The sequence below is a fragment of the Hippopotamus amphibius genome, chromosome 9 (assembly GCF_030028045.1).
Source record: "Hippopotamus amphibius kiboko isolate mHipAmp2 chromosome 9, mHipAmp2.hap2, whole genome shotgun sequence".
Lineage (NCBI taxonomy): Eukaryota > Metazoa > Chordata > Mammalia > Artiodactyla > Hippopotamidae > Hippopotamus > Hippopotamus amphibius.
In genome coordinates this window covers 109,458,069-109,480,960 of record NC_080194.1, presented here as the reverse complement: position 1 = coordinate 109,480,960, position 22,892 = coordinate 109,458,069, and the positions used below count along the sequence as shown (strand labels likewise).

General features: G+C 37.2%; 1 protein-coding gene across 5 annotated transcripts in view; it reads right to left on the bottom strand.

Annotated features, from left to right (window-relative positions):
- The window catches only part of AUTS2 (activator of transcription and developmental regulator AUTS2), a 1,103,682-nt gene that overhangs the window by 588,494 nt on the left and 492,296 nt on the right, over positions 1-22,892 (bottom strand). For all 5 annotated transcript variants that reach the window (XM_057695934.1, XM_057695936.1, XM_057695931.1 and 2 more), the window contains 2 exons: positions 21,060-21,161; positions 6,077-6,112 (listed from right to left, as the gene is read on the bottom strand). In XM_057695934.1, the coding sequence (XP_057551917.1) occupies positions 6,077-6,112; positions 21,060-21,161 (138 nt within the window). The remainder of the gene's footprint in view (positions 1-6,076; positions 6,113-21,059; positions 21,162-22,892) is intronic.

Below are 22,892 nucleotides of genomic sequence, written 5' to 3'. Positions count from 1 at the left end.
AAACTGGCAACTATGAATAGGAAGAACAACTGATTTCATTTGCCCAAATGTTTCTGATTGTGCACAGATGGCTTCAAAATCATTAGCAATGTCTTAGACTTTAAGGTGACTGCTAGGTTACAAAGTTTTTGTTTTATTATTATAATCAAAATAATATATTCATTAAAAATTTTATATTATATATTATATACTTAACCACTTTAGTGACGATGTGCTCTCTTTGGATACAGGGAACCTCTGAGGCTGTTTCAAATGTACTTAGGTGATTCATTGGGTAACTGTTAGGGGTCACTTAGGGAAACTGCATATACAACCACATCTCAAAGACATTTTGTGATAGGCATACAGCTGAATTTTTAGGACGTACTAAAATTCTTACAGGGTATTGTTTTAATATAAATTTAAATTTGGGTGGCAATGTTCTGTTCTTCCTGTTATTTTGGCCACATCTTTAAACTATCATTGAAGATAACTAAATTTCTAACTACATACGCTAAATTCCAAACTCATTATTTTTCTAAAATAGAATTTCCTCTTTCCTGAGATTCCTATTCCAAGTAAAAGAAGTATCACAGTCATCAATCCTTGGTTTGATGACTTATTTTTAACAGTTCACTAAGCCGAGTTCAGGTCTCCCTATAAACCATCTCCTTCCACTCACCCAACTCATTCCCTGTGCTTTTGTCTCTGTTGCTCCCTCTGCCTCAAACTTTGTTCCACTTTTTTTTTAATCTGTTGAAAATATAAATATCCATCAAGTTCTGCACAATTTACGCCTCCTACAATTAACTCACCCTAATACACACTCCCAAGTGCTCTACTTACATTTCTCATAGGATCAATTTGCTTTGTATAAAATTCAACTACATACCCTAGATTTGAGGGCCAAGCTTACAGCTTATTTATCTTAAGAACTAAGAATAGATGTTTAACACATACTTGACAATTAAAATCAATTGATTTCTCCATCTGGTGAACCATTTGTTTTCCAACTCAATCTTTACCAATGGGTCCAAAAGGCCCCAATAATAACTGGAGATGCCTGATGAAATTCAGATTTTAAAAATGTCCATTAAAATGGAAACTTGTTAGTAAATAAATAATGGACAATAATTCATTTACTCAGAGTTAATTACTAATAAATATAAATGCTGGAGTCTTATTTGAGGTATATGTTTAAAATAGTCAGCGTTATTTACCTTAAATATAAGCACTCAAAGGTTAGGAATAGATACTTGAGTTACAAAATCCTCTCACAGCATCACTAGCAAGTACTGGCAGGTTGGGAGTAAGATGACTTTGGGTGGGGTTGCAGTCAAGGCCAGGTTGATATATTTGCACTTTTAAGTTAAAACCCATGGAAACATTATAAAGTCTAAGAAGGTTAGGTCTCTGTACAGTCCAAACCTCTCATTTAAATAAAATGTGTCAAAATATTTAAAAGGATCACAAAGGAAAGGATCTGGGTTTAGGGAAGACTAAATTCCCTGAAAAGGGGGCCATACTTACTTAGACCTACAAGAGTGCCTGACAGAAAAGGTACTTAATACCTATAGAAAGACAAAATGTCAACAGTGTCTGTTTAAAGAAAAGCTCAGTCTATTAGATAAACAACTACATTTTCTGAAAGTCTGATCTTTTTAAAGAAACTCATTTGACTCTTACCTAACAATAATGTCCACTCTGATATTTAAAAAAGAAGCAACTATGGTTATACAAAATACCACCAATCCGTTTTGAGAGTTATACAACTTAAAGAAAAAAAGGAAAAAAAAAAAAAAAAAAGGAAATGTTTCAAGGATTTATATGGTCAAAAACTTAGAACAGAGAATTTAATTCCTTTATGACCTTATAATTTTGGATGGAAAGTCGCAGGTCAATATTTTGCACCTACTGACTCTTACTAGCATTATCAACACAATTTCTTAAGTAAGTCAACAGCACAGGAAAACAGTAATTACACAAATCCCATTTTAAGGTGTGTACCACTACACAAGTCCTCTTTGTTATATTATGTGATTAGTTTTTTTAAATCACCAGGTAGAAGTGGTTGGTTTCCTTGATAAGGAGTGCTTATTACTAGATGTGAGCCAACTGAGAAGGATGAAAAATATTAGTTGAGAACCATTAGGTAAAAGTTTTGCATCACTGGAGTATTCAAAAACAGGATCCAAGCTTTTTGAGACTATGGGCCTAACACACTTTGATTCAAACCTGGAAGAAGGCTGATAATTATCCAGAGAAGCAGGCAGGACATGTCCCCTAAATAAAGCAAAACCAGGGATCAAGTTCAGCCTGACAAGTAACTTATTGCTACACCAACGGTACCTCGCAACTACTGGCACGTGGAGTCAAGTGCTTCTAAAGAGTGAATCTGGATCTTTCCTGTGATAACACACCAGACCACTGGCAACTATGAGATGCTTTTACTGATCTTCTCACTCTACTGCCTTCAGTTACTTCATTCGGGCAGGCTATGGTATCCACTTTTCTTTTTGGTGACAGACAGCAGCAGGCATGTGACACAACTCATTAACTTGAATATGCTGAACAGGTCTTTCTTAACCTCCCAGTCCAACCCCAAGAGCTATCAGCAGTCTTTAAATGCCTCAAGTCTGAGGGAGAAAATCAACAAATAACTTTAATAGACAAATTAAACAACCATAATATGTGGACAGCCTATATAGAACAGTCCATTCCAACCTCATCATGATCAGAGGATAACAGAGAAGGAATTCATATTTGTTTTATGTTCATACATGGAGTAAACTCATATACAGCTGACCAAACACAAAACCCTAGGCTCTTGAGAAAGCTACAAGAAGAATGTATGAGAATAAAATATTCCTATCCTACAGTTATAAATCACAACATTTACTTTTTATCATGAATTTCTAGTGATAATCCTCTACCACCACAACACTGCACAACCAAGTTTATTCCATCATACACTACAGTGGGAATAACAGAAGAGAATACATATTATTTCCTATTATTGAGAGCTGTGCTGTGTGCATTAAATATGTTATCTCATTTAATATTCATAACTCTCTTAGGTAGGTACAGATGAGGAAACAGACTCAGAGACATCAAATAACCCACCCAGGTCACACAAGTAGTCTTCATATCACTCTGTCTCTAAATTCTTAATTATATACTATGCATAATAAACCTTCAAATACAGGTAAAAGAAAAAAATATAGCCCCAAACATTTAAATTGAAAAGTAAATGTGTTCACTGCATTAATGCTTAAAAAAAAGAATTCTACACACTCCAAGTTCTGGTACTCTTGCCAACAAAATAAAAAAGCAAATAGATTTAAACTACTCTATACTTCCATTTATATTTAGAATATGAGCTGGGCATGAGTATGTAATGAATATATATGTGTCTCTCTGTGTGTATAACACCCACATTATTCATAAGCTCCCAAAAATGTGAAAAGTTTGTTCCAATCCTTCTCTATTTTGTCTACTTTAAGAATTCTTTGCAATATGCTTATGTAAATACTGATTTTAGCTGCTGTTCTCATTTCTCAAATCTTCAGCTTATAAATGGATTGGAAAAGTGACAGACCTAAGCAGACATCTTTGGAACACAAAACCAAGAGATATAAACAAATACAACTAAATCAAAAACAAAGGTTTCTTCTTCAAACCCTTTAACTTAACCACTACTGATAAATGAAAAGAACTGAAAGAAAGTAAAATATACTGGCTGTGGATAAGGTACACACACAATGATCCATCATTTTACCTTAGTTCACTAAAAGCTCTACAAGAGCATAAAGTCTAAACGAAAGAAGATTCTGAAGTTAGAGTAATGCTGGGGCAAGGAAAAGTATTTAAGAAAACAGTTTCAGGTTGTTGAACTCAAGAGGTGAATGACTTCAGTTTTCTTATACCAGGATTCACATTATGGTTCAACTGCATTAATAGCTCATTGACTCTGCAGGTGATCTGCCTCCATCCACACTTCAAAGAGATGCTGAAGAGGATTAAGGATAAAGTTGAAATACCACTATTCCACTTACCTGATGCTGAGCCTTCATTACAAACTTAAGTAAAGGTTATTATGACATCATAGACTATAAAGAACAGTGCAAAGAAATGTTGGCATTAAACTACTAAAAGTTGTGAATATACTACTTCCACTTAGAAGTGTGAAACTCACTAATGTTGAAGTTAGTACCTGAAATTAAGTATTACATGTGATATTGTTGAAATGAAAATTGAAACAGAAGACACTTTTGATGAGGACTTGGCAATAATGTCAATGGATTTTGCACTTTGATAACACAATAATCCCATTATTGGAAACACATTCTAAGTAGAGCATTTTTGTCATAGTTGAGAGCTGAACATACATCTGGTATGTATCTTCTCCATGTAAGCTAATAATACTACAGATTTTTTTAATATATAAGCAAAGTAATATTAGAATAACTTTCCACAATAATAAAAAAGCTTTTACACTCATCCAACATTGTGTAAGTGTAAAAATTATTTGAGATTCATAATTGCAAAGGCTCTTTATTCATAAGAACCTATCATTAGAGAATTAAACATTCTCAATGCTTCTAGAGGTGACTTTCTTCTTTCAGAGTGTTCATACTGACAGTAAAAAAAAATATGTTAGAATGTTCAGTCTAGAAGTGATCAAAGCCTGAGTCAGTGGCATTGGCCTTCTTCTGCTGAAGAAAGCAGAAAGGGGGAAGTTAGCTCTTGGATAGAGAATAAACATTGGCAGTCTCCAGATTTTACTTCCAGCATCTCAACCCACATCCAGCCTGGTGTGAAGAGATGGCAGATGGGACTACTTCTGTTATTTCGACTGCTGAAGCAGGATCCTGTTTCAGCATCCTGCTTGTTTCTGTAAGCATGAATATTCAACCACAATAAGTAGTAAGGATGTGTGCTGACTGTATTAAGAAGATACCAAATATCCTTTTTCTCCTTGTATCATAGGTTAAGACAAAAAAAAAAAAAAAATCAACATTTAGAAAATGCCACTTCTTCCAAGCTTAGAAAAGACATTCAATGAAATAGTGCTTGTTTTTGTGGATTTAATGTAAAGCGTATGGAGAGAAATGTGTGGGCAGAAGAAAACCAGAGTAATTAGCATTTTAGAGGGGAGAAATTTAAAGGCAACAAAACTGAATCAGTAATTATTTTCCACTTTATTTTCATGATTTCATTATTTTCTCAGAAAATGCTGAGCAGATATTAGAGTATCAGTGTTTGTCATTCAGAACACAAATCAGATTCCTTTAAATTCCTTAAATTCCTTTAAATACCACAACAAATGTCTACACTGGCACGTTATCCTGTCCTGTGAATGATGTCTATCTGTAATTCTTTTTTATTTATATCTTGAAAAGTATTATTGAATCCAAGAAGGGTAATTCAGCTATAGATAAAAGAAATGAAGTGACCATTTCTTTAGATATGAGAAATACTATAGTAAGCTCTGAGGTATGTCACCATCCACACCCTTCCTAAGGGACAGAAAGTAAGGTCTTGATATGAAATAATACATCTATATTCAATAAAATGAGGAGTTTAACGATTGGTGAAAAAACATTTAAAAGCCACCTACTCAGACTGTGAGGGAAAATATCCATTAAAACACCACCTCTCATCAAAATTTTAAAAATGGCAATTCATTGTATATTTGGGGAAGTTTTTCAAGAGATCTTAAAGTGAATAAATACCTCAACGCATAAATTGAATTCCATCCTTCATGTGACACTTCTCACTAAAAAAACAATTTTGTAGGAAAGGTGGTATGAGCCAATCAGGTTTCCCTGTATCCCCTTACACTGCCAGGTGAGGAGCAAATGTCATGGGTGCTGGGAACCAGACACACATCTCAGACTGACCTGTGATCCCTAGAGCTCAGCAGGTTATGTATTTTAAAAATAAAACAACTCTCAGTAAAAGGATGGACATCAGTCTGCTCTTTAGGACTGAGAGGGAATTTCTTGGATTTTTTTTCACATCCTAATGAGCACACATCATACAAATAAATCAATGCCAATGCGAGGCACACATGTGGAAGCTGAGATAAACTTACGAAGTAGCCTGTTCCCAAGCTGGAAGGAGCTGAACTCTGTAAGAAAGCATAAAGACAAAGTGGAAAATCAGCAATGGTTTTTAACACGTTCCAATCCACACAGCTCATTACCAGTCCTTCGCAGGCTTTTCATCACTACACCACATCACCAGTGTACGCGGCCCCTTGTCATCTGCTACTGATACAAACACCGTGTTGCTTAATTTTCCCCTTTACATCTCTCAACAACTCAGAGATGCTAACGTGCTATTTACTGAATTCCAAGCTTCTGCGGTAGACGTAATTGCCAATTTATTTGACAGGCAGCTGGGTAATGAATTAATGATGGCATTTCGCTCTGCACTGAGACTAAACAGACACACATCAGCCTGCCTCCCTGACTTGCTGACATTCAATGCCCTGGTCTCAAGCTACTCAGTTTTGTGGCCGCAAAGGGGCAGGCAAGAGGAAAAAGCCCAGACTGACTTGAAAATAAAAAGCCCAGTGGGTTTGGATGACTTTTCCAGTGTGTGACCTACTTGCCAGTTTATCCCCTCAAGGCACCAGTTAGTACACACAGAGAGCTTTTCAAAAATGAGACATTTTGTAAACATAATTAGTAGACTAAAATGCAAAGAATGTGTGGGTAAAGGGAAGTAGTGAAAAGCACCATTTTTCTAAAGGTTTTAGTCACAAAAATTATCAGTTTAGGCTTCTATAGTTCTCACATGCAGGGAACTAAAAAACAGTAATGGTGAAAGGTACATAGGGCATCACTTCTTAGGGGACAGAAACCCCCCAAAAAAACTTGGTTTGTGTTTTTAGACTTGTTTCTTTTTTCCTAAAACCTCTCATCACAAATTCTTTAATTTTTAGTGTCCTTTTTATGAATAAGAGAGGCCCCAAATAAGCCTGAAACAAAATGAGCACGAAGGCTGAGGCAGCCCTGAGGTCTCAGCTAAGCATCCTCATGTCAGCAATGCCTTCCCGGCCTAGCCTGGGTTGGCTGTCACACCTTCCCTGGAGGGATCAGACTTCCATGGTGATGCAACAATTACTCAGGTAACCTCTAACTGTTCCACCAAACCACAGGTAGCAGGGACCATCAGCTCAACTCATCATGGCTTCCCCAGAGCTTAGCTCAATGCCTTGCACACAGGATGCATTTAATAAGTATTTGTTGAGTTAATGCATAAATAAATGAGTGAATGAATGGATTGTATGGGGGTGGGGCTCAGGTGAGTTTAACATCTCCAACAATACAGGAGATGTGATTCTTGATTTTACAGTAGTTTTGAGAAGGAAATAACAGTGCTGTAAGTACAAACAGCATCCACATCAAACAAGGACAGTATGCTCCAGGGCATTCCTAAATGCAGCTCCCAAAGCAAAACTTTCTTCCTCTCAGTGTTCCAGACAAGCTCAGGGGAATAAAGAATGCTAGATGTGTAATCCTGTACACTGGCCTTGATTTTTAAAAATCCTGCTGCATTCCTGATCCCATAAATGGTATGTAGGGAGAACCACAGTAGTCATGGAGACAGCTTCTCAGAGTAGTGATTAGTCATGTGACAGCATCACCTGTTTTCGTCACCCACACCCCACTGTGGAACGGAGGAAGGCAAAAGCCAAGTTAGATCTCCACCAGCCCAGAGTCATGCCCCTGGGAGGTAAACTCATTTTAGAATGAATTACTCAAAGAGAGCCTGGGATTTCTTTATTTCAGTATTTTTCCCCCTTTCTACAAATGTATTTTATCCCAGAAGCAGAAGGACCCCTTCAAACCCACCTCCCCACCCCCACATACATATCATCTTATTGTATACCAAAGAAAATTACATCCTTCAGGTCTCTGGAAGCCCTGTTATACTCATTTTGCATATATATTGTACATTACTCAGGGAGCTGGGTGGAGAAGAGGGCTTTGTTGTGCATATTTGTTCTGGCTATTGTTTATGCAGGTCTGACTGAATGAGGGAACAGTGGGTATCATTTCAATTTCTGATGTCAACATCAAATTACTTATTTAATTTCATGCCTGGCGAAGCATTGTATAGCTACACGCAGAATCATTTCACTTCATTTGTTATGCTGTGTTTTCGTGGCGATTGGCTTGCCTTCCAACTGACAGCTTTAATTACGACATGAATTTGATTGCACTGCCGAGGAATTAACATAATGCAACAAAGCATTTAAGCACCCTGCCTTATAACACACACCCCGCCCCCCCAAACACGCACGCACGTCGCATGTACGCAGGAACGCAGACGCATGAAGGAACACAGACACTAGATCCTCATGGACATTAAAGGTCCGCTGGAGTTTCAGCATTTGCTAGAAAGCATACAGAACCTTAGAGGCAGAGGCTACCCACATTTGCCAACCGACTAGACTCACCATTTTTTTTTAATAGAAAAAAGATTTGTGACATTGTTATAATTTCTGGATCTGGCAGAAAACTCCCTAGAAAAACCATTCTAATCTACTTTGCCAAATGTCCATGGCATTGACATTTCCTCCCCTCTAACTCTCTTCCCCACCATATTTTTCTTGGCTGGCTGTCAGCTCTCTTCAATCACTGCTGGGGAATCTGAACAGAAATATCTCTGAAATAAAGAGATTTCTCCTTGTCCATTTCTACAAGCCCAAGAATCTGCTATGGCCCTGTATTCAGTGGGACACTATTCCTGGTCACCAGCAGGACCTCTACCAATAGACAGAGGTACATCAGAAGTTCTGAGGTCCGCAACAGGGCAGCAGTTAGGGTTCCACTAATAGCTCAGGACACATATCACATCCCTGAGGCCTTGCTATCCAAAAGGCCCAGATGAGTCTCAGTCATATATACCTAATCTAAGTCTGTATCTAAACACAGCTGCAAATATTTGATAGCTTTAACATTTTTCCACGTCACAAATTCCATGAACACCTGAAATCATGGGCAACAACAGATTATGTTACAAAAATGAAATAAATATTTAAAAACAGCTTTTTTATTGTTAGAAATGTATTACATTAGCTATTTGTTTACAGATGTGCACCTAGGGATTGTCACTGTTTTCTCGTGTTATAGAAGAAGAAACAGACACCAAGAGGTAAAGGCTTAGGAAAGCAGACAAGTGGTGATGCCCTGACCACTGAGCAACTTGATGGAATCAAGCTGATTTTAACTTTCTGTGTTTCCCCAATTTATAATGAGAGGAAGGATTTTCCATTTTTCTTGCTTGGAGAGAGAAGGCATAGTCTGTCCAAACTATACAGCAAAAAGTGGCCACAGAACCTAAAAAAGGCTATGAGTCCAAATGAGGCTTGAAAAACTAAAATGGAGATTTTAAAAAAAAGCAATAAATAAAAGCATCCTTGGATTCAAAAGCATTTGAAATAATACCATATACCCACATGTTTAGGCAACTATGTCTGCTGAATAATGAAAAAGGCTTCATTCTTATTTCTTCAAGCGATAGAGTTGCCAATTCATTCATACTTTCAATGCATTAAGTAGAAATGAGAGGTATGGAGAGACTGAGAAAACAGAGTAAGAGAAAATATTTAGCAGTTTTCATGAGAAGAGAAGAATCTGAGGAAATTCTAGCCAGCTGGCTATCTGATATATGATTTCCAGGCTCATTATAAGCTATCTCCTGTTTAACACGGTCTTTTCATTCTGGTTTTTTGTTGTGTTGTTGTTTTATTTTGCCTTTCTAGATTTGACCACTGCTCCAGTAATCTCTGCAAATTACCCACCTCGATCTCATTACATTGCAAAGGACAGCTTTCTTACAAACACATTCTGCCTCAATCACCAAGCTACATGGGTTTCAGGAACAGTAATGGGATGCACAGTTGAAAGACATTTTCCAGGAAGGAGAATGTTGCTGCTAACATTCAAGTCTGCAAGTGGATATTTATTAAATGTTCATTCTACTCTTCTCACCGCCCCTCACCTGACTTTCTTTCCATCTCTGTCACTAAGTCATCATTGAAGCTACTCATTAAACTCATGAAGTTAACATTTCTGTTTTAACAGCTTATCTACAACAAGGGATTTCAAAAATTGATTATCCATCCAAAATAGATGTACTCCATTCATTAGAGATCTACACAAAGAGGCCATGGCTACTATTACAGCTCCCTAAGTATGGGATGGATGTGTACTCCACCAGGAAAATGTATGCTCTGACCCTAGGGCTAATTTAAATAGAATATTTTAAAATTATTTCAAATCATCGTTTGTGTCTGACATCCCTGCCTACCCACACTTCCATGTTATGCTTTCTTCTCTTGGGAGTAAAAAGCAGAAGGATCATGCTAAGAATCACTTGGCCAAGTATGTTTCTTACAAAGGTCACAAGACAAGCTCAATTATCTTCTGTAGTGGTTTAGAAAACAATGACAATTAAAAGAACCTAAAATCTTAACCCTAAGAAATGTGCCTTGGAGATAAGATTACTAATAACTTACAAAGATGCAAAATATATTTAAATGGAGAAATGAGCTACTCGTCGAAGTAAAAATGGGGGCACAACTTGAAAAAAGCATCAGTTATGGAAATGGTCACTTTCAAATTCAATTTTCAACCCTCTGTTATAACCCACAGGGACTTCGCAGATCTAATTAAGTTGAGGTCAGACTGGATTAAGGTGGGCCCTAAATCCAGTGACTGCTCTCCTTTTAAGAAGAGGAGAAGATGTACAGAACTACAAATAGAGTAGGAGCCCATGTGAAGAGAGGCACTGTCAAAGTGATGTTGTTATAAGCCAAGGAACACCAAGGATTGTGAGAAGCCACCAGAAGTTAGGGGAGGAAAGGAAGGACTCCTCTCTGGAGACTTCAGAGAAATCATGGCCCTGCTGACACCTTAGTGTTGGACTTCTAGCCTTAAAAACTATAAGGTAATAGATTTCTGTTGTTTTAAGCTCCCCAGCTTGTGGTCATACATTACAGCCACCCAGGAAACTAATACAGTATGTAGACTGCTCACCATGAATTAGAAGATATCACGTGATCAGCCCCTGTGTTCATTCACTCTGCTCTAGCCACACTGGCCTTTTTTCTTCCCCTCAAACAAGTCAAGCTTACTCCTGACTCAGGGCCGTAACCCTGTCGCTCCTGTCGCCCAGGTGCTCTTCCCTCCTTTCTTCATTCAGGCTTCAAGTTCAAGCATCACCAAGACAGAAAGGACTAATCCAATCACTCCAGTTAAAGTGGCAACACACACCCTGCCATACCCCACTATTATTTTGTTTACTTCACACAAAATGTATTACATCAAAAATAATGCTATCATTTGCTCACAGGTTTGCTATTTGCCTCCCTTAATAGAGTAGGAGCTTCACAAGGGCAGAGGCTTCATCTTGTTCACCACTCAACCTCAAGTGCCCAGAACTATACCTGACACTTAAATGGTATTTGATAAATAGTTCTGGACAATCAAAACACTGACGTATCCGAGAAAACACATTAAAAACATGCTATGGGAAAGGCAAAAGGCATAAACAAACTGGTAGGGAAACTGAAATTCTGGCAAAAATAGAAAAGAGAGGAGAAACAATATCAAGGGTCTGTCACAGGTCTGGATTAGATGTTCTTCCTAAATACAGGGAAGTTCATTGATGGTATGGCCTGTGTTTGTTTCCTCCTCAATAGTAACTAGTAAACCTGGCAATAAATGTTTGGGGGTTGGGTGGGAAGAAAGGAAGCTAGGAAAGATGCTTGCATAGATAGTGATGGCGGTATAGAGAAGTCAATAAAAGCCCCCAAACTTGGGAAATTCAAGGTAGGAGAAGGGGTGTCTCAGGAAGCAGCAGAAGAAATGCCTCAACTGTGATATTAAATGAACTAAACAGCTACAGAACAATAAGATTAGAGAACTGTGTAGCACAATACTTACTAGAATTTAACCCGCTTTCACCTAATTTCTGAAATGCTTCAATTCCTTCAACATCTTGAACATTTTAAAAGTATGAAATATTTGTCTGCCTTTTCATAATTAAAATCCTGACCCAAAATTCTTTCAGAGAGACATTAGAGTCATATCCAGGTAGTTATCTGAATAAAGCATTAAAGAAGTTTACTTCTACAGGGTGGTAGGAAGAGTTTGCTAGAGGAAGTGACATTGGGGCTACAGAAGGAAAAGAAAAAGAAGAAGAAAAGATAAGGAGACAAAAGAAACAAAAATAGGAAAATTTGAAAGTTTACATTATTTAAGGGAAAAAAAAAAAAAAAAAGAGAGAGTGGTCCAGAAGGAACAAGTATAAAGTACAAACCATAGGGAAGAAGAGAGAGGATGAAGAGGTAGCTTCACACATCCTAGTGGAGGGCTCTGCTTATAACCTCAGGAGTGTGGACTTCGTCCAAAGGATCTAAACAAGAAAGTTTAATAGTGAGTTCTGACTCTTAGAAAAATAATTAGGGAAGCTTTGTAGAGTACACTGCAAAGGGAACAGAGTAGGGTCAGATTATATCATTGAGAGGCCACAGGAATCATCTGTGTAAGAAATTATGAGGGCAAATAAAGCATCAGTCATGTCAAGGAAAGGATATCACAGCCAAACGCCTCTTCAGAAATAAAGTCAGTAAATAAAGGAAAGTGACAAAGTAAAAAGGATAAATAAGACAGAGGAAGGAAAAGAGCTCAATTTTGAAGATACCAGCTCTGGGATCCAATACTGAGAAAGGGAAATAAGAGAGGGAGCTCAGGTTTGAGAAAAATAGGTAAGGAGACACAGGATACTGAGGTTTTTATTTGCAAGGAAGACTGGTGTTTGTCATGACTGAGATAAGCAGATCTTGTTAAACTGACCACTACAAGGGAATTCAAATCAGAAAGGGTAGAGAAGGTTCCTAAAGTAAGTGTAAATCTGATGCAAAAAGAAAGGGAATACATATTTCTGAGCACAGTGGATGTGCCAAGTGGATGTGCTATGTGATTCACACACATAGTACGAGGTAATCTTTAAAAGAAACCTAACAAGGTAAATGAAATGACTCCCATTTCACAGATAAAGAAACCAACGCTTGGAAAGATCAAGTTTTTTTCTCAAGGTCACATGGATAATAAATAGCAAAACAGCTATTAAAACTTAGTCTGGGGACTTCCCTGGTGGCGCAGTGGTTAAGAATCTGCCTGCCAATGCAGGGGACATGGGTTTGATCCCTGGTCCAGGAAGATCCCACATGCTGCTGAGCAACTAAGCCCAAGTGACACAACTGAGCCTGTGCTCTAGAGCCCGAGAGCCACACAACTGAAGCCCACATGCCCTAGAGCCCTCGAGCTGTAACTACTGAGCTCATGCACAACAACCACTGAAGCTCAAGTGCTCTAGGGCCCGCATGCCACAGCTACTGAGCCCACATGCTGCAACTACTGAAGCCTGCTCACCTAGAGCCTGTGCTCCACAACAACAGAAGCTGCCACAATGAGAAGCCCACACACCACAATGAAGAGGAGCCCCCACTCACAGCAACTAGAGAAAGCCTGTGCACAGCAACGAAGACAGGACGCAGCCAAAAAACAAAAACAAAAACAATGTAACAAATGCCCATGATCACTTCAAAATGTGAGGCTTTTATTTACGAAGTTTTTAAGTTTAGGCCCTGAGTCTTGACAACTTCCTCACTTACAAAATTCTGTATGAAGTCAGAAGTAATATTTTCCCCCTTGAATAACTCATCATGAATATTTATATATACAATTATTTCCCTTAACTTTTTCCTTAGTGACTACTCTAAACAAGTTGCTATGTCTCTTTGATGTGGACAATGTGAGAGTCCTTGTAGACTATTATTCTCTCCTGGAATGTAGTTTGGGAATATGTAATTTAGGAAAACCAAGCACATTTGGTTTTCAAGCTTCACCCATGAGTCAAATTCTCCAGCCACACTGGAATTCTTTATTCTTACTCTTTTTGTCTGTCCAATTAAAACAAAAAAACAAAGCTGGAATAATATAGTTATCTTGATTAGCTGCACTCGAGAGTAAGTCTCAACTGCTAAAGCTTCTAAAAATATCATTAAAGTGAGTGGAAGACTTAAAGGGAATCTTATCTCAGTTGAAAATCCAGAGAGGGCAATATGGACTAGCAGGGATCAAAATCATTCTCCCACGTTAAGCAACTAAAAAACTAGACAAAATGTGTGAAAGAAGGTGTTTTAGAAATTGGGCAATAGGCAGGGCATTGACCTTGGAGAGACAGAAAGCAAATGAAGTAATTTCTACAATTGCCCCAGCTTACTTCCTGAAGAACATTTTCATGCCATAGTAGGGTGACTGGGGGTAACCCAGGTGGATCCCATAAGTAACCCTGAGTTGAGAAGATAGAGTTGATAGTAAAAAGAAGCCAAGTCAGCTGGAATTTGCAAAGCAGAGGGTGGCAGAAAAGAGAGGTTCACAGTGAGAGAATCAGGAAATCTGCAGGCAGCTTCCATTTCATCTTCACCTGAGGCCACATCAGCACCATCTGTGGGTGAAAACTACCCCAGGCAAAGAAAGGAGCAGGTAGAATGACTGCCAGAGTCAGATGGCAGGGAATAACTAGTATTCCCACCAGCCAGAGTGGAAGAACCTTGTAACACCTCAGGAACTGGGCAGAGTATTCAGTACTGGGGAAAAATGAGCTTTAGGCTAAAGGCTGTTCTGGATGTTCCACCCAGAAAAGCATAAAAGCAAACCTCAGAAAAAAATCAAAATATTATTTTCAAAAGGCATAACTGTATCCCAGAATAAAGCTCAAGAATATTTATGGAAACCAAAAATATGCAGCACTCAACAAAAAAAATTTCACAATATTTGGCATCCAAAAAAAAAAAGTGCCAGGCGTGCAAAAAAGCCAGAAAAATACAATCCATAATGAGGAGAAAAACCAATCAATAGAAACAGACTCAGAAATGACACAGATGACACAATTAGTAGATTAAGTACATTAAAACAGTTAATAATAACTACTTTCCATATGTTTAAGGGAGTAATGAAAGCATAAGCATGGTGATGAGAGACATGGAGATATTTTAACAAACAAAAAACAGTAATGGTCTTTGATTCCACCTCATTTTCTGATAGTCATTAAAGTAATTAATTACTAATTGCCTTTTAAGAAAAAATTGAAGCATCTTTATTCTTTAAAATATCACGTGGGTAGATGTTGCCCTGATATCCAGAAGAGTCACTCTGTGGCTTGACTTGTGAAAGAAAGGCTTTCATCTCAGAAGATTTTAGATTGCAATGGCCCTGAGGTAAGATTCTGTAAACTCACAACTGCTCATGTGAAGGAAATAGTGACTGGAGGTTTTGAAACAACTCACTAAAAGCCAACTACTTCTTTTTCTTCCCTTTCCTTTTTTTTTTTTTTTTAAATGTGTGTCATTTCTCCTTCTTTCATCTTTTAATAGTGTTGTAAAAAATATAAATTTTAATAATAAGCAACATGAACTCAAAGTATATCATAGACTGGCTTGACACAAGATTGGCAGGATTGTTACAGCCCTAATTTTTTTTTACATTTTTTATAATGGTAATATACAACAAAGTCTAACATTTTCACCATTTTTAAGTGTACAATTCAGTGGCATTAATTACATTCACAATGCTACGCAATCATCAAAACTATTTCCAAAACTATTTCATCATCACAAACAGAAACTCTGTTATGATTAAACATTAACTCCAATCTCTCACACTCCCCCATCTCTACCACTAGTCCCTGGTAACTCCCATTTCACTTTCTGTCTCTAGGAATTTGCATATTCTAGATGCCTCCCATAAGTGTAATCAGACAATATTCATCTTTTTATGTCTATTTCACTTAGCATTATGTTTTCAAGGTTTGAACTTAATTCCTTTTTATGGCTAATATTCTAGTGCCCATATATGCCACATTTTGTTCATCCATTCACTTGCTGATGGACACTTGGGAGGTTTCCCTCTTTGGGTTATTGTAAATGATGCTACAATGAAAACTGGCATGTAAGTACCTCTTTGAGTACCTGGTGTTTGGGATATACCTAAAATTGGAATTGGTGAGGTGCATGGTAATTCTCTGTTTAGCTTTTTGAGGAACTGCCAAGCTGTTTTCCACAGTGGCTGCAATATTTTACATTCCCACCAGCATGTACCAGGGTTTCAATTTCTCTATATTCACACCAACACTTCTTATTTTCTTTCGTTAAAATTATAACTATCCTAGTAGCTGTGAAGTGATATCTCATAATGGTTTTGATTTGCATTTCCCTAATGACTATCATGATGAGCATCCTTCATGTGCTTATTGGTCATTGTTATATTTTCTTTGCATGAATGTCTATTCAAGTCCTTTGCCCATTTTTTAATTTGCTTGTTTGTCTTTTTGTTGTTGAATTTAGGAGTTCTTTATGTATTCTGGATATTAAACACTTACCAGTTATATGATTTGCAAATATTTTTCTCCCATTCTGTAGGTTTTCTTTTCACTTTCTTGATAATGCCCATTGATGCACAAAAGTTTTTAATTTTGCTGAAGTCCAACTTACGTATTTTCTCTTTTGTTGCTTGTGCGTTAGATGCCATCCCTAAAAATCCACTGCCAAATTCAAGGTCATGAAGATTTACCCACACATTTTCTTGTAAGAATGTTATGGTTTTATTTCTTATATTTAGGTTATTTATTCATTTTGAGATAATTTTTGTACATGGTGTGATGGAAGGGTCCAACTTCATTCTTTTGTATGGGAAAATCTAGTTGTCCCAGTATCACCTGTTGAAGAGAAAATTCTTTCCCAGTTGAATGGATGTAAAACTTGTGTCAAAAATTACTTGGCCAGGGACTTCCCTGGTGGTCCAGTGGTTAAGAATCCGTCTTCCAATGCAGGGGAGGCAGGTTTGATTCCTGGTCAAGGAACTAAGATCCCATATGCCTTGGGGCAACTAAGCCTGAGTGCACCGCAACTACTTAAGCATGCGTGCCCTAGCGCCCATGTACCACAACTACTAAGCCCACATGCCACCATGAGAGAGAAGCCCACACACCAAAATGAAGAGCCCATGTGCCACAACTAAGACCTGATGCAGCCAAATAAATAAAATTGAAAAAAAATACCTTGGCCATAGATGTATGGGTTTATTTCTGAACTCTCAATTTTATTCCATTGGTCTATATGCCTATACTGATTCTACTATCATACAGCTTCCATCATTGTAGCTTTGTAGTAAGTTTTGAAATTGGGAAGTGTGACTCTCCCACTTTTGTTCTTCTATTTCAATATTGCTTTGACTTCTAAGAGCTTCATGTCATTCCATATGGTTCTGAGTATCTGCTTTTCCATTTTTGCAAAAAAGGATGTTGGAATTTTCATAGGAATTGCATTAAATCTGTAGATTGCTTCAGGTGGTATGATATCTTAACAATATTCAGTTTTCCTATCCATGAACACAGAATTTCTTTTAACAATTTCTTTTGCTCAAATGGAAAGTGAGTTCACAGAAACCAGTAAAAAGATCTCAATGACTGTGCATCCTGTGCTCTTGTTCCTTGACATAGCGTGGCTTTCATTTCTCCACTCTGTGATGAAGTTATGATTAACTAATCCTGGAATAATTTCCATGGTCAATAAGATCTTGTATTAAAAACAAAACAAAATCTCAGAACAGCTACTTAAGTATTAAGTATTGTTAACAACTTAGGTAAGAAATGTTATTACAGTTTTATTATTACAATTTATAGTTCCACCACAAACTTAATGGAACATATAAACACACAAATAAATATTCTTACACACATATTTATACTCAGGGAAAAATTGAGTATTTTTTACATATAATTGATATTGCACCATATTAAAAGAAGAGGCTATTATAACTAAGATATTAAGAGTACTACAAAAATGTTATGTACTTTATTTATCCCACTTAATTCCTGTAAGAACTTCATGGACCATACATCAAATCTCACCCTAAATCTAACACCCTTTCCTGAGCGGTACAGGAAGATGGCTGCATCTTGGGGTTGCCCACCTTGGCTGATGGAGAAATGGATGGGAAATTATTATAGAAAATGACTCCATGTGCTACACTGGTCTCCAACCTTTTATGTTTATGGACACCTCTCAGTAAAAAGTTTTGAGTACACACCCCTAAGATACCTGTGCTTATAAATTATATACATATGAACTACTCCCTATTAATTAAATTGAATATTAGTAAAGTTTAATTTCTGTTTTTTTTCCTATAATACACTGGATCATCATGTATACCATAATGAAGAAAACTGGAGAATTAAAAAAGAGGACAACAACAGCAAAGATTTTTGCTCATGATACATCCTAACTCTGCTGCTTCTTAAAACGCAGAGGCTCTGAATTGCTGTCTCATTCTTAAGCCAGAGCAATCTTGAGAAAGAAGAACAAAGTGAAGGTATCACGCCCCCAGACTTGAAATTATACTACAAATCTATAGAAATAAAAACAGTATGGTACGGGCACAAAAACAGACACATGGGTCAATGGAACAGAACAGAGATCCCAGAAATAAACCCACACTCACATGGTCAATTACTCTATGACAAAGGAGGAAATAATATCTATGATAAGGAAAAGACAGTCTCTAATAAATGGCGTTAGGAAAACTGGACAGCAACATGCAAAAGAATGAAACTGCACCACTTTTTCACACTATATAGAAAAATAAACTCAAAATGGATTAAAACCTTAAATATAAGACCTGAAACCATAACATTCCTAAAAGAAAACACAGGCGTAATCTCTTTGACATTAGCCTTAGCAATTTTTTATTTTTTGGATATACCTACTCAGACGATGGCAACAAAAGCAAAATAAACAAATGGGACTACATAAAACTAAAAAGCTTTTTGCACAGAGAAGGAAACTATCAACAAAACTAAAAGGTAGCCTACCGAATGGGAGAATATATTTGCAAATGATATATCTGACAAGTGGTTGGCATCCAAAATGTATAAAGAACTCATGTAACTCAATACAAAAAAAAAAATCTGATTAAAAAATAGGCAGAGGACCAAATGGACATTTTCCAAAGAAAATGAAAGATGCTTAACATCACTAATCATCAGGGACATGCAAATCAAAACCACGATGAGATACCACCCACACTTGTCAGAATGGGTATTATCAAAAAGACAAGAAACAACAAGTGTTGGTGAGAATGGTAGAAAAGGCAACCATTGTGCACTATTGGTGAGAATGTAAATTTGTGCAGCCACTATGGAAAACAGTATGGGGACCCCTCAGAGAACTAAAAATAGAACTACCATATGATCCAGCAATTCTACCTCTGGGTATTTATCCAAAGAAAACGAAAACACTAATTCAAAACAAATACGTACCCCTACATTCATTGCAGCACTATTTACAACAGCCAAGATATAGAAGCAACCTAAATGTTCATCAATAGATAAATGAATAAAGAAGATGTGATATACAGAAACACACACATACACACACAATAGAAGATTACTTGGCCATAAAAAAGAATGGAATCTTGTCATCAGTAGCAACATGAACAGAGGGGAGGGTGTATTCTAAGTGAAATAAACCAGAGAAAAATGAGCACCATGTGACTTCACTTATAAGTGAAATCTACAAAACAAAACAAATGAACAGACAAAGAGACAAAACAAAATAGAAACAGACTTATAGGTATGGAGAACAAACCAATGGTTGCCAAAGAAAAGCGAGGTGGTTATGGGGAGTGGGAGGGTGGACAAAATCAGTAAGGGGAATTAAGAGGTAGAAACTTCCAGTTATAAGATAAATATGTCACAAGGATGTAATGTATACATAGGTAGTATAGTCAATGATACTGTAACAAATTTGTATGGTAATGGATGAAAACTAGATTATTGTGGTGATCATTTCATAATGTATAAAAATATCAAATCACTATGTTGTACACATGAAACTCATGTAATACTACATATTAATTATAACTCAATTTAAAAACAAAAAAGAAAGATGCTTAGAATCCTTAAGTTACCACTGGTGACTGAAGGATAATCTACAGCTGGAAAGAAGGAAAGGAGGGAGAGGGAAGAGAAGGGGAGGAAAGAAAAATAAAGTTTCTCAAATTGAGTATGTTAACCACAAAAGGAAAAATGGTGTTATTTCTGAGAATGTTCTTCAATGGTTATCCAAATTATTTTTTTCAGCAACAGTGGAATTATTTTCTTTCCCTAGTAAATTCTTTTGCAAATAAACCAAAGAAGTTAAGGGAAAAAGAATACTGTCTCAATCTGTTAATCTTTCTTTCTTGGTATCACTAATAAAAATTTCTCCCTACTGGACCTATTTTAAAGGAAAGTTTTAAAATGTTGCTCTCAGGTGCAAAGATGGGTCAAGAATTCTGTTATATGACACATCAGGGAAGAATGCAAGAGGGCCCAAAGAGGGCCAGATGGTTTTCAGAAGTGGTTCTCTACCCTTCTGGTGCACAGGAGGCTGGAGAGTGATTATAGCCAGGTCTAGAAGGCTGACAGACCCCCCCTTAAGAGGTATGGTGTGTGCTCATGAGGGCTTTTCCTCCAGAAATCAGTTAGGAAATTTAATTCCTTCTCTGTAAAGTGGCTGGTTAGTCACCCCTTCCAGCAGGAATAAAATGAAAAAAAAAAAAAAAAATGTTGTTACCAATCTCATAGGTGAAGAAATGACAAAAAGCCCATAGTTAAATATATCATCTTTCAGTTATAGCACTGCCAGACTACTTCTTTCATTTGTAACACTGATATTAAAATTATTATCACTTCCCTTTGTACTTTATTGTTTCTAAGCTGACAAATACTCCCATTAACCTTGTAATTTGTTAAAACACATATCAGGTCAAACTAGAAAACAGAATGACATTATAAAGCAAGGCTCAAACACGTATATGCCAAGAAAGGATGAAGTGTAATAATGTCTACATATTTACAAAGTGATGTGAAAGGATGGGAGTATTAGAGAATTGAAATCAGATCCAAGGGATTTGTGATCTGGTGGTTTTGTTTAACTTTTTTTTAAAACTTACATCGCTGAGCCTTTCTCGAGAGCTGCTCCTGTGGAAGCCCTTGGATTCTCCACTGGCGCTTTCACTGTCACTGTCCCTGCAGCTGTTCTGCCCTGGTTTGAGCTGAAGGCAGAAGAAAAGAGAAAAAAAGAAAAGTGTCAGTGGTCTCCTCACACAACTGCTCTTTCACCCCTATTCTTTTACCTTGTCAAAAGTGCACAATTTAAGGTCCTGATCTGTAGCATTTTTCTCAGCTTTTGAAAAGTGCCAGGCAAGCTGCCATAGAGAAAACATGGAGGTAGGATAAGTAAAACATTCACCATAAAGTGTCAATGTAGATGAAAGACCTGAGCAAGCCTTAAAAAACCACTTGAAAAGTCTAACATGAATCTTGGTGGGTAATCTTCCCTGAGATGTTTCCAATCCAGGTTATACCAACTATGATTTCCCATCTTATTTCCTCTCTCCTCTTTTGGAGGGGTGGGAAAGGAAGAAAGAAACAACAAAACAGAACAAAAAACAAGGTTTTCTTCTCCTAGGAGAAAATGATGAGATTCTGTGTATTGTCCTTTAATCACTAGGGAGACAATGATCCTGTTTTTTGAGACAATATTTTAAAGATATTTTAAAATACCAAATTAAGACCTACAGCTTAAGTAAATTAAACCAGCATCCATTCAACAAATATGTATTAAGTACCACATTTGAGCCTGATAGTAAGAGCTAGAGATATGGTGCTTACCCAATTTAAAAAGTCTCTGCTCTTACGAAGCTTACATTTTAGCAGTTTCTACACATTTACCCGGCTCTGATTTTCATGTTCAGGATGTTGTACACATTTACCCAGATCTGATTTTCCATTCAAAATGAACAAACACACAGAATGGCAAACTATTAGTCTATATAAGACTATGAATCAAATTCACATGGACCATTAGTCTATGATGTCATCACCAACCACATTTGCAGAGGACTCAAGCAACGTGATGCAGGTCACAACACAGAGCCCCTTTAAAATGTTCTCAATCTAGCAAGAGAAAGACAATACAAGAAAAACAAATATAGCAACACAAGGAAATACATACACACTAAATGAAAAACCAAAAAATGAGTCAGTGATGTTAGGAGGAAAGGTGATTTCTGAAACCTTGGATTTTAAAAGCAGACCGAGCTCATATGGCTGAAAGGAGAAGAAAAGATACTCCTGATGAGAGAAAGTCCGAAAGAAAAGGTAGGGAAAGAAACATGCTAGGAAATGATTAGGAGTCTTATCTGAAATAGAGAGCTCCTTTTGGGAGGAAATAGGAAGAAACCGTAGAGATGGGGCATGCATCAGAGCACGGAAAGTCTCCAGCAAAACACAAGCCCTGTATTTCTGGCTAGCAGGGAACTTCAGAGAGCAGAACAGGTAACAGGGAGCAAACCTTCTGCCTGCAGGTTTTCATGTGGCTCTGGGACCATGGGGGAAGATGAACCAAGATGAAGGGAGAATGAAACCAAATCAGCATTCCTTGTAACTTTAATGTGCCTCTCTAAAGATTGCAGTTCAAACCTGACTTTTGGTCATACCATCTAATCAGCTATTGCCAAATCCCCACTGCATACAGGGCATTCTTTTTTGATTTCAACCTTTCTACAAATTCACTTGTATCACTTTCTTCTAAAATCCCTTTCTCCAGGAAGTCTTCTCTAATGGAACCAAGAAAAATGATGCTAATTTTACTTTGTATCCTCCTGAGCCCTTAAGTACTTAGTTTCCTCCTAAGTTACTGCTAAACCTGCTAATTCTAAGTTAATTCAGATGCAAGCTATATGAGCCTTTTCTTATTACTATGGAATAAAAGTTCAGAATAT